This window comes from Fomitiporia mediterranea (assembly GCF_000271605.1).
Source record: "Fomitiporia mediterranea MF3/22 unplaced genomic scaffold FOMMEscaffold_13, whole genome shotgun sequence".
NCBI lineage: Eukaryota > Fungi > Basidiomycota > Agaricomycetes > Hymenochaetales > Hymenochaetaceae > Fomitiporia > Fomitiporia mediterranea.
Window position 1 is genome coordinate 1680347 of NW_006760398.1, and position 12295 is coordinate 1692641.

Genomic DNA, 12295 nt, shown 5'->3' on the forward strand with positions numbered 1-12295 from the left:
GTATTATATTAACTAAACACAATTATTTAAGTATATTACAGTATATAAGATTGTATTAGATATATAATGTATAGTTTTAATATACATATAAATTATATTCTAAGTAAAATGAATATAATGACTTATACTAAAAAAATAGTAACTGTCTTATACAAATTTACTACATGTATTATAAATGTTTTATAATATATACAAAAGAATTATTAGTATATTAGAATACAATTATAATTAAAATACTTTATATAGTTAATACTTACAATTAGTTATATTACTATTTCTCTCTTAATTCTTACTTTATCTTTAAAAAAGTTTTATATATATATATAGTTATATATTAGGATTAATATATATACAAGATTTTAAAATAAACAGTTATGTAGAAAAAAGAGTTATTACTTTTATAACTTAAGGCTTATAAAAACTAAGGTTTTAAACTAAAATATATTATTTAAATAAATAAATATTTTTACTTGTAATTATATATATATATATATAATTGTATGTTTCCTATCTATTCTACACTCTATACAAACTTTTGTTAAGTTCTAAGTAAGTTATAATAAATATTTCTAAAAGTCTAGTTATAATAAGTTATTTTATACTAATTTATTATTTTAATTCTAATTCTAATTCAATCTTTACAAGAGTTTGTACATATATAGTTGTATACTAGACACAAGTATAATTGTAATTTTAAGACAGATTATTAGGTAGAGAAAATTGTTATTATTTTTATAAGTTAAAAATTATAAAAAAGTAAATCTTTAAAATAAAATAAAATATTTTATTGTCTAATTAAACATATAAGAGTATATAAGATTCTGTTTAAGTTTGCAATGTATTATACTTGATTTCTACTTATATTAATTTAAAAGAAAAGAAAACAAATGTAAAAGAATTCTCTTTATATTTATAATATATGAGTAGTTCTAAATACAAGAGAAAAAACACTAGTTTATTGTTAGAATATTACTATATACTAGCTTGAAGACAGTATTACAGTATTTAATACTATTAAGAAAACACTAATTACAAAATAGTATTATTGAACTATTAGTAGAATTGTTAAATTGTACAAGATTAGCTAGGATTCTACTCTGTGTATTTTGTCTAAGTTAGAATACTCTTATTACTTAGTTTATTTGTTACTAATAATAAAGAATTTAGTTTGAATAAAAATGAAAATAGTAGCTATAATTTACAAAGCTAAAATACTCTCTATAATATCTCAACTTTTTATAACTTCTTATAGTCTAGGTTCTGTTTGCCTAACTGTTTCTATATTCAAATGAGTGTATGCCTTTTAATTTGACGTCTTACAACTGGACCTATCCAAAAAGGGAGAAAGGTACAATACTGTTCTATACTGCTTCAATGGTTACATACAATACTAGCACAATAATGTGCCCTAGTATTCAATTTTGCAGCAGAAATGACCTGTAGTAAGGTGTTGTCTGAAGATGCTAGAGTCATTGTCCTCAACTTATACCAGACATCAAAATTCTCCATTGATCAACTCTCTATACTGACTAGTATCTACTGCTGCACAATTTATCAAATAATCTTGTATTAGAAACATACTGGAGGAGTTCAGCAGCAAGTACTAGCAAATCAGGGGCACCCACAGTTGCTGGAATATTCAGATACACAGGTATGCTCTGAGGCACCTGGACATATGGATTCAGCACATCAAGAAATTAGTACCTCCTTAGCTTGGTAGACCATCACAGTAATTGTTTTCTTGATAAACTCAAGGAGTCCCTCAGTCAGGCTTGTAGCAAGCATGTATCAGATACAACAGTCTGGAGGGCACTAGTTAGAGCTGGGTTTACACTAAAGAAGGTAAGCATTTGTGTTCATAAGCTTCAGTATTTTTCTGATTCCTCTTTAGATCTCAAAAAAGGCTCTTGAACAGAGTAAGAGTGTACAAATTCAATATCAGCTTCATATTAGCAAGCACTACCACAAAAGGCAGCTTGTATTTGTTGATGAGAGTGCCTGTGATTGTTGAACTTACCTTCAGAAGAAAGCATGGGCATTGAAAGGCTACAAGGCTAGTTGAAAGGAAGTTTTTGTGAGAGGAAAAAGGTGCAAGCACTCTCATTTCTTTTTTCTTTTTTTGAGAGTATTCACAACTCAGCATCTAGATACTCTATTCTCCCAGAAATGACTATTGATGGTATGCTTGATTGTACAATCATTGAAGGAGCATTCAATACAGAGTCCTTCACCAACTTTATCAAGGGATTGCTAGATTGTATACAACCCTACCCAGCCCTACATTCTGTCATTGTTATGGATAATTGTACAATCTATAAGGCTCTAGAGATCTGTGAGCTTATTAAGTCTAGGTATGTATCCTGCTCAAATCATAGTTATAAAAATCCACTGATTATTTACAGAGGCATGAAGTTAGAATTTCTTCCTACTTACTTGCCTGATTTTAATCCAATCAAGCTTGCATTTTCCATTGTGAAATCTAACCTTTACTGCTTCAATTTCAACTCTTTGCCTAATAAAGATGTCTATGATAAATTGTATGGGGAAGTTATGTCATTCAGTGCAGACATGTGCTATTCCTGTTTTCATCATTGTGGTTATGCCCACTAATATGATTTTGTGTTGTCCAAAATATTCTGTTTCTCTATTATACTTTCTCATTATGTACAAAAAACTGTAATTAACAGGATTGATAGAGACAGACATATTCTATTGAAAGTTTATGATTAATAGGTCAATAAGATTTGTGATTTATTTCTTCAACATCTTCTTTTGCATAACAAACAATCTGCAACACCAACCCAACTGTAACATCCAGTCCTGTATCTGTTACAATCTGCCACAACAAGTCTTTCCCTAGAGCATTAATGTTGTCCAATTGCTTTATACTGTTCTTTGCAAAAGGTACCTCCAATACTTCATAATCAAACCTATTACAACCCCTTTCAAGGTTGTCTGCACACAATTGAAGCCATTGTTTCACAGTTGGAAAATTTTGTACAGTCTTTAGAGGATTGGATTTCATCAGAGTGTCTACTAACCTTGGAACACTTATATTCTTTAGGATACTGGTTTTGGGAGCATCCATATTACCTCAAGCCTTCTTTGTCCTGGGTCCTTTGCTTTCAATTTCAGAGCACTCACTGCTAGCCCCTTTTTTCAACAATACCAATCTTACTGATCTCTTGTTCAAAATCTTCAAAGCTTCTGGAGGTCTATCTGTTGTCATGCCTAGGGTCTTACAATACTACACAGTAGTGAGATTTATGTAGATACTTAATATATCTGTAGAACTCACCACAAGTTTTGTGTGCTCAGCAACATCTGCATTTGTATACAGAATGTAATCTCACATACCCTTAAACCAAGCACATAGTGTACTATTGTGCTTATCACATTTAAAGTTTGTAACAATTTCACTGGCAATCTTCTGCATTTCCAGTACATACTGATCCTTCACATCTTGCAAGACCATAGTATTAGCCTTTGTCTGGCCCTTTTTCTGAGCAGTAACGTTTCTGTTTCCAGACTATAAAGTGGCTTCAGTTCAATGTAATATACAGAGAAATTTGCATGAACAAACTATAGGAGTAAGATTGTGAATGACTATCCTACAATCCAAGTTCTTCTTCTTCTTATTGCCAGCCTGGTCCTTACAAAACTTGTGTACATTACTGAACAGATTGTCTAACAAGGCTTGAGAATCTAGATAATGAGGTTTGACTTTCAAACTGGCTCTCTTACACTAGGGAGCTTTGTAACTAAGCACATGTATAGTGTATATTGCTCTTGTAATTTCTGTAATCTTATTCAGTAAATCTGTGAGCAACATCTTAGAATTGATATCCATTGAGCAAGTTGCTACTCTATCAAAAAACTTGACATTAATCTTGATTGTTCTGGCTTGCATATTACTTTTTGCAGGGGTTGAGGTCAACCATCTGTATGCCTTGGCTCTCTTGTATGAGGGGAATTCAAAATAGTCATCCTCTATTAAAATGATAAGTAGATAGTGTATGGCTGTCAGGAAGTATTACTTACTAGGAACATCAAAAACCTTCCATTTGCTTAGCAAATCAATATCCTCCAGAAAATTCGAGACATTGTTGCTGAAGTTAGGTTTGTCCAAATTGTCATCTTTGTGGTTAAAACCAGTAGCTCTGGTCACATCTAGGACAGAAAGGTTTGTACAATCAGCTGAATGTTTTGTGTTTTCTTCAGATAGGACACCTTCTGAATCACTGGCTCTGTAAGAACTATCCTGAATGGAGTACAATGAAACTGTAAGTATGAATAATGTTTCAGTATTCCCTTTACATACCTTCTTACTCTTTGGTTTCAGAACTGCAGTTTGTTTATTACCCTTTGCTGGATTTGACTTTAATGTCTTTTTCTGCCTTTGTTGATCTGTACATCCTAGGCTATCCTTTAGGACTGTGTGAGGACAACCTGGTTGTCTCTTCACATTCTTTGTAGCCTGCCTTTCTGACTCAGCTTCTTCAGCAGCTCTAAGTTTTACTGATTTTTTTGTAGGGCAAGTAGGGGGCATGTGTGGTGGATATTTTCAGATACAAGTATACTAGCAAGTTACTATGTAAAACATGATTTGAAATTCAGTTACTAACATTTATAGTAGTCACTTAGTAAAGGAAAGAGGAGTGTAGAAAACAGACATTACAAGTAGAACTTGAACACTCAAGACAAGTAGACAGTATTTGCTTTGTTTGAGCACCTGGGAGAAACATGGAAATCAAGGAAGGTTGTGTGCACTTCTTTACCCAAAATAGCCTAATTACAAACATCCTGTGAATAGTAACCAGACCCTCTGATAGTGATGTGGACAATGACTCACCCTTTTGTCTTTCATCCTAATTGCCTACCAGTATCCAGAGTAATTCTGTATATGTCTGGGTCAATAGTATGTCTAGCTTACTAGCAAGACAACATAATAGACTCAGTATAGGTGATAGATTGACACATTCAGACCTGTCAATTGGATCTCACATAATGTTATCCTATCTAACAAAGGAGGAGAATGGAATGAAGGTCACCTAAGAAGGTACAATCTGTATTCAGATCTGCATTTTTGGGTCTGTGGCTAACTAAGGGCCTTAGTTGATGAGGACAGTACATTATTGTTTCCAGCAGCAAACTCAGTGTCATCACTTGCATCTGACAGTGAGTGATAGTTTTCATTTCAGTTTCTTCTACTTACAAGTCCTTTTCAGCTGTTGTAGGCACAGAGGTTTACAATTGTGTTAAGGCTGTAGAGGCAGTAGTCAAGACAGTAGTGATGGTAGGAAAGTCTGACAACAATATTAAACAGAAAAAAGGGTTTACTACAGACTTGTATGCTACTACAAAAGCTAGGAAGATTACTATAAAGCAACTTCTCTGAGATTTTGAAACAGTAAAGGAGGTTATTATAAGGCAGGCTAATAGTATGCAAAAGCAACTTTGTGACAGTCTTAATAGGGTTAATGCAAGGATTGAGAATGTTAATGTAAAGGTAGAAGGATATTACAATGAACACAAAGTTTGTATAAACAATGTTGAATTGGCTTTGATTACTAAGGTGAGTTCATCAATAGCAGCTTTCTGTGATTTTACTGACAATATTGCCTATATAGAACACTAAGGCTTACAAGGAATTGATTTGCTAGCAAACCATTAATGTAGCTTGTAAGGCTTTCTTTAAGGGCCTGTTGAATTACTTTATAGATTCCTATACAAATGGTAATAGAGTCCAGGCTGATGACCTGGCCAATGATCAGGCTGATGACCAGGCCAATGAGGAGGTAGAGGTAGACTCCCCTGATGTAGAGGACTGTGAAATTCAATTCATTAAGTATTACCTTTCTGAGAAGGCTGAAAAGGACAAATGGTTCTGTTGGTACAACTTTTACTACAAGATGTTTAAAGGTCCCAAGTGTGTAGTCTTTTACAAATCCCTAAGGACCCAGGAAATCAAACATCAAGTTTACAGGACAATCAAAAAAGAAACATACTACAGGTGGTCAAACTAGCTATGTTAGTATGTTTGTACTCTTTGAACAGAAGCTGAGGACAAGTAGAGGCAAGCTGTTAAGCTCAGGGCAGAGATGGAGGAGGAATGCTCCTACTATGTGTCTACAGCAGACTGGTTTCTGAATCATATCTAACAGATTGTCAGGAATCAATCACAGTTACACAAGTCCCTGTTTGGCAATCACTCTAGGTTGTCTGTAAAGCAAAATAGCTTGGGAGTAAAAGCTATACTAGAAAATTTGCAGCATAATGTTGAGCAGGGCAGACAATCTATCACTGTTAATAACAACAATACTCTTCCCAACATGGCTGCTATTCTAACAGTATCCCTCTTAAAACACTCTGCTCAAACCAAACTCTGTAAGGTGAATGAGGCCTTTGTTATGCTACAAATTCTCCAAGATGAGAAGCTGATCTGTGACATTCTTGTTGAGAATCATTCACTCTAGGAACTTGGCACTAGTGTAGTGCATCCAGACTATCCTCTGATGGACAAGAAGATGTGTACCAGATAGCTCTAAGCATTAGATAATACATTAAACCTCCCTATACTAAGAGCTGAAGAAATTGGCAGCAAGCTGGTGCAGGTTCACAAGATTATAATGGCCAGGTTCCATCCTGTCAAAGCTAGCAAAACGTCTAACAAAGGCACTCCTGAGGAAAAGGTTTGGGAGGAGGCAGAGGCAAATGTGAGTAAGAGTGAGGGTAAGAAGCAAGAGAGAATTTAGTCCTTTATTGTTATTTGCTGAGTAATTGTGAGTGCTATTCTTACATGCTTTATAGTAGTGCTTGTCTTATACTCATACTTTGTCTTCTGTCTTGTCTACAGTGTTTTTCTGTACATCATTCTGTGTTTTCTTCCAAGTGATCTAGTAGCCATTCTTGCTTGAAATATACCTTTTCCATCCTTTCAAACAGTACAATTAGGGGGTGATTACAACAGCTTCATGTGATCTTACTTGACTTTTGTTATTATCACCTTACATGATTGACTACTACCACTTGTGAGCACCTTTCCTCCTTATTTACATCCTCTTTAACTAACTGCCTCTCCCTAGCTTAGTAATGGCTTAAGAACTAATGCCTATTAGCCTATTTGAGTTGAGCCAGCACTAGTATCTCCTCAGGTTTACCATACAAGTGCACCTGTTGCCTGTGTAATTACAAAGACATACAAAGGACAGGTTATCAGGTGTGCTATTACAGAGTCTGAAAAGATTACTACAGATTACAGCTCTCTGAAATTACTTACAGATTTAGGAGTGAGGTCATTCCTGTCATATGAAAGATGAAGATGCTAGAGCAGCTGTTAGCTGTGAGAGACCTCTGTAGTATTATGAGGCAACAGATCAGATTTACCTTTGTAGTATCAGATGATTTCCTTTTTCAGACAGGCATTCTTCAATGTGTAGGATAATGATAATCTTGCCTGAGTAATAGTGCTGGCACACAAGCACAGTGGTCAAGCTGCTGTCAATTGAGTATAATTCACCCTTATTGTATTGTTTACTTGAGCTGTATTAGATGGCTTGAAAAGAAATTATTCTTGTGTAAGTGCTAAAAATAGTTGCATTATACTCAAAATAACTAAAATTACGTTTTTTTTTCAGGATTGATAAAGCTGTTTTTGAGATCCATAGTGTTCAATTTTTACAATAAACAGTGCATGTTTGGTTTTTGTAGCAAATTTTCAATGTTGGTCCCAAATAAACTTTAATGTGTGTGACTTTCCCAGAATGTGCTTTACTGTATCTCACACTAATGCACCATCTCCCTCCTCATCTTCAAAATGTCTGACTACCTACAGAGGAACATAGTAAGTAGACATTCATCTTTTACACACAGAGAAGGCCTAATTAGCAATTGTCTGTACTTCACTACAGTCTATCTGTCTACTAGCTGAGGCTGTATTTCTTTTCACTGCCATTTGACACTTTATTCCTTTCTTACACACTTCCTTACACTTTGTGCATTATTCCTTCAAGTACAGACACTCTATGTCCTCCACTTATGTACTAATCACTCACTTTCTTGCCAAACTCTATTCCACTTCTTATATATTCATTGTTTGACACACACTTCCCTTTATTATTTGTCTTTCTTTAGTATACTGTCTCCTTCATCTTTTCACTCATTCCTCCCTCCTTACTACCTGTTGTTGTATCTACATGCTCTTGTATACTCTACAGAGCTTAATACTTGAATATTTAAAGCAATTTTGACTAATCTCTTTGATTGCTAGCAATTCAATCCCAATGTTGAGTACTGTAAAGTTGTGCCAGGTTTGACACAGTCTCAGCTGCTTCCACAACAACAACAGTAGCAACAGTAGCAGTAGTAACAACAACAGTAGTAGTAGTAGTAGTAAAACCCTCTGCCACAGTACATTCCTTAGACAATAGAGGAGTCACTTCTGCTACTGCTAGCTCCAGAAGGGCAACATTACCAACAGCCTGCCCCCTGCCCTCCTCCTGGCCATCTATTAGAGTTCAACCCTTGGCTCTATGAGGCTGTAGTACAGGAACAACAGTAGCAGTATTGACAGTAGTAATAACAAATCTGTCCCCCTCCTAGTCATCTGTTACAGTATAACCCTTAGCTGTATAATGACATAGTGTAACATGAACAGTAACAGTAACACCAACAGATGCAGCATTAACAATATCAAGATTTGCATTGTTTGTAGAATGCCCCTCAAATGGGTTATGTACTGTTACTACTACTGCTAGGAATGCCTTTCCTGCCTGGCCTATCTTCAAGCACACATGTTCCCCCTCAACCACTGTCAAGGAACCAGCCAGTATGAAGGCCAAGGAGACAATCCCAGGGTGGAAGGGGTGGTTCTGCTGGTGGGCAAAGCCAGTAATCATATCAAAGGTAAGCACTCATACTATATTATAATTGACAATATTAATCTATTCTCTTCCAGCTTTTTTTTCAATTTATACTATGTCTTGTTTTTCTTTTTCTTTTCTATATCTTTCCTCTTTTCTTTTCATCCCCTACTCACTACCACTAGATCTTATCAACAAAAAAAGGTTAAAAGTACAAATCCTAAAGTAAATGTTTTGTATACTCATATGAGTATGTACTATATGTAAATAGCAAACTTATCTATTTATTTATAAAATTTGTGAGATAGTAATACACTAATAAATGACTATAAGGAAAGATTCTTACTACTTGTACCCAATCTTCTGTACCTCTGAATACTCTTACTTCACAAACACAAAGCTATAGTTGTTAGAATTTTTAATAATATATAGAAGTATCTCCATAATATATTATATAAGAACCTGTATATTTTATTTTATTTTTTATACTAAGACTTAAATAGAGATTTTTATAGTATATTTACATAGATTTTAAAATATATAAAGACCTTTTTATAATCAGACCTTTTATAATACAATAAAGATATAATATAATTGTATACTAAATTATACTTATATTATAAAACTATGTAATAATACTACAAGTCCTCTTATACTATATTATAACAACTCTACAATTCTATAATACTATTTACAGTCTATTTAGATATATTATACTAGATGAATAATACATTTTGTTTTACAAAAGTACTGTATTATTATTATTAGAATAATAATAAATATTTCAATTTATAATTGTTGTAATTCTATAGTAACTGTATTGTAACTATAAATTCAAGAGTACATTCTTAAATTGAGTTATTACACTTTGAACTTATTAGTAATAACTCTTATTGAAAGATACATTTACTTCTATCTGAACTATAAAACAATACAGTAAAGATTTGAATACTACTAAAGTTATACTAATAATTAGTGTGTATATAATAATTTTTTTAATTATTTAACATACACACATATATATATTGTATATTGTATATTATATTTGAAGAAACAGATTTATGTTTATAATAGAGGATAATAAAAAGGCATTTTCTGTACTTGTTTTTTGTATGAAAGTTCTATTAATGTTTATAATATTTAATACTCTTATTATACAATTATTCAGCTCTATAAGATAATAAGACTTTAATTATACACTAAAAAGTAAATTATTTTAAAAAGGGATAGAGTAATTGTATATAATATATAGTATTAGAATCATTATTTATTGTAAGATATACTATTAGGTTTAAATAAGAGTAATAGAGAGAATAAAGAAATAGTAGAAGAGGTAGGAGTTAATAGTAATAATAAGAATCTTGGAAGTAAAGATGAAAAAAGTAATGAAGAGTAAAGAAATAAATCTAATAGTTTATACTAGCTTATAGGTAAAAGAGTAGATACAGTATACAGTTATAAACTGTTCCTTATACTAGTATATTTTATTTTTGTATTTTACATAAAAGAGCTAATAACTGTTTTATATAACTATATTTTGTTTTAAGAATATACTCTACTACCTCTTTAACAGTTTATGTGTAAGAGGAATATTCCTATCAGAGAGCTCTTCTGTAAGTTTAATAAGTTTTTCTACTTCTAGCAAAAGTCAGCTCTTTTCCTTATTAAACTGACTTAAAGACTTTCCTCCTAAAGTATGTCTAAGAAGTGTACTATGATGAAGTAATGAGTTTTCCTGTTTCTTTCTCATATTTACTTGACACTTCTGTCAGTAACAGTGTAGGAGGGACCTGAAGGCTTAGTAAGGGGACCCAGGCTACAACTATCCTACACAACAGAAATACAGGACACAAGTACTAGAACATAGTCAGAACTTGCAGAACAGACTGAGAGAGGGAGTGAGACAAGCATAGAGTATATAGAGTGAGCCTGAGAGTACAGGACTACCTGGAGTAGACAAGATCAAGACTATAGGACCAGTCTGACCTTATACACCTATATATACTAAACTACACAAGAGTACTCAGGGAATGGTGAGCCACTAAGAATGAAAGAAAGGAAGGTCAAAGATAAAGGTACAAAGAATGAAGGGATGGACAAAGAGTAAGAGACCACAGAATGTACAAAGAATGAAGGGGTGGACAAAGGAACAGAATGATGAAGTAAAGAGGGGTAACAGTAAGAATTATAGGGAGAGTCAGCCTGCATATAGTCTATAGACAGTACTCTCAAGGGACAGAAGTTCTGAGTTCTGGTATGGAAGGGTGCAGAACCTGCAGAACTGAGGTTGCAAGAGCAGAGAACTGTAACAACTTCTTCATAAATAGCTCCAGCTCCCTTTCTATCTTTAATAAGTTTTTAGAGCTTAGAAAGATCTTTCTCTTATCTAACTATTTGTACTTTTGTCTGGGATTTAGCTCTAATAGGCATTATATAAGTAGTATGAACTAAGTACTAGAGTCTTAGATATGAGAGTGAATTTAGAGAAGAGGAGTTATTGTAGAGTAGAAAGTAGAGAGTAAGCTCCTTATATACCTTTTTAATCAAATATTCTAGAAATATTATTAGTAATATAAATTATCTAGAATAGTCTATAATAATAATTAAGCATCTAGAAAGTAAATGTACTTTATAGAATGTTATAGTATTGTGTATTGTTAATTATACAAGCAAAGTAGTAGTAGATAGGTAGATTACAACCTATGATTTTGGTCACATGATGCTACACCCCCCCTCTAAGGTCCTACAAACCTCTCAGCACCTCTAAAACATTCAATTCTTAATATTTTTAAATAAAATTTGGTGTAATTATTGTCATAATATATATAGTGATTATCATGATCTTTATTATAATTTTTTTTGCAAGGTTGAGTAGTAATTATAGTAACAAAATTCAACATAGTAAAATTTACTACTATTTTTACAGTATCTGAAGTATAACTCAATGGATTTTGCTTTAATTTTAATAATTTTTTGGGTATCATATTTAACTATCCAGAATACACATATATTATTTTTTCCATTAAAAAAATAGTTGTGGAAGAAATAGAGGGGTGGTGCAAGGACTAGTCTATGACTGTAACAATTATGGAAATTTTTAGATCACACATTCTTTATTTTGTGATTACAATCTGTTGATTGTTTTTCACACTGCAACTCACTTTCTTTGATCTGAGTCACAGTAAACAGTATCACATTGTGTTAAGAAAGGGGGGAAGAGAGGTTATGTGAGAGGCTTAGAGAGATCACACAAAAAGGGGGGATAGTGGACTTGGCTTGCTCTCTTACAGCTTGCTTCATTGTCTGTTGATTAGTTAGTCTATATATACTATGTAGGTATGTCTCAGATGTAGAATGTATGATGGAAGGTATTCCATCATTGTTCATCATTGCTTGTAATGTAGTTTATATCATCTGAGACATACTCTTGTGTA

At 33.1% G+C, this 12295-nt stretch overlaps 2 protein-coding genes across 2 annotated transcripts; one reads left to right on the plus strand and one right to left on the minus strand.

Moving 5' to 3' along the window:
- Nucleotides 1–2734: 2734 nt before the first annotated feature.
- On the minus strand, nucleotides 2735–4549 carry FOMMEDRAFT_31428 (uncharacterized protein; the record flags this gene model as incomplete). Its single annotated transcript, XM_007270337.1, has 7 exons — nucleotides 2735–2955; nucleotides 3145–3247; nucleotides 3299–3324; nucleotides 3358–3529; nucleotides 3884–3990; nucleotides 4042–4261; nucleotides 4322–4549. The coding sequence occupies 7 exons, from the start codon at nucleotides 4547–4549 to the stop codon at nucleotides 2735–2737; spliced, it is 1077 nt and encodes a 358-aa protein (XP_007270399.1).
- Nucleotides 4550–5443: 894 nt separating this feature from the next.
- On the plus strand, nucleotides 5444–7312 carry FOMMEDRAFT_31429 (uncharacterized protein; the record flags this gene model as incomplete). Its single annotated transcript, XM_007270338.1, has 6 exons — nucleotides 5444–5575; nucleotides 5664–5682; nucleotides 5722–5929; nucleotides 6584–6716; nucleotides 7155–7219; nucleotides 7282–7312. The coding sequence occupies 6 exons, from the start codon at nucleotides 5444–5446 to the stop codon at nucleotides 7310–7312; spliced, it is 588 nt and encodes a 195-aa protein (XP_007270400.1).
- Between the last annotated feature and the right edge of the window lie 4983 nt (nucleotides 7313–12295).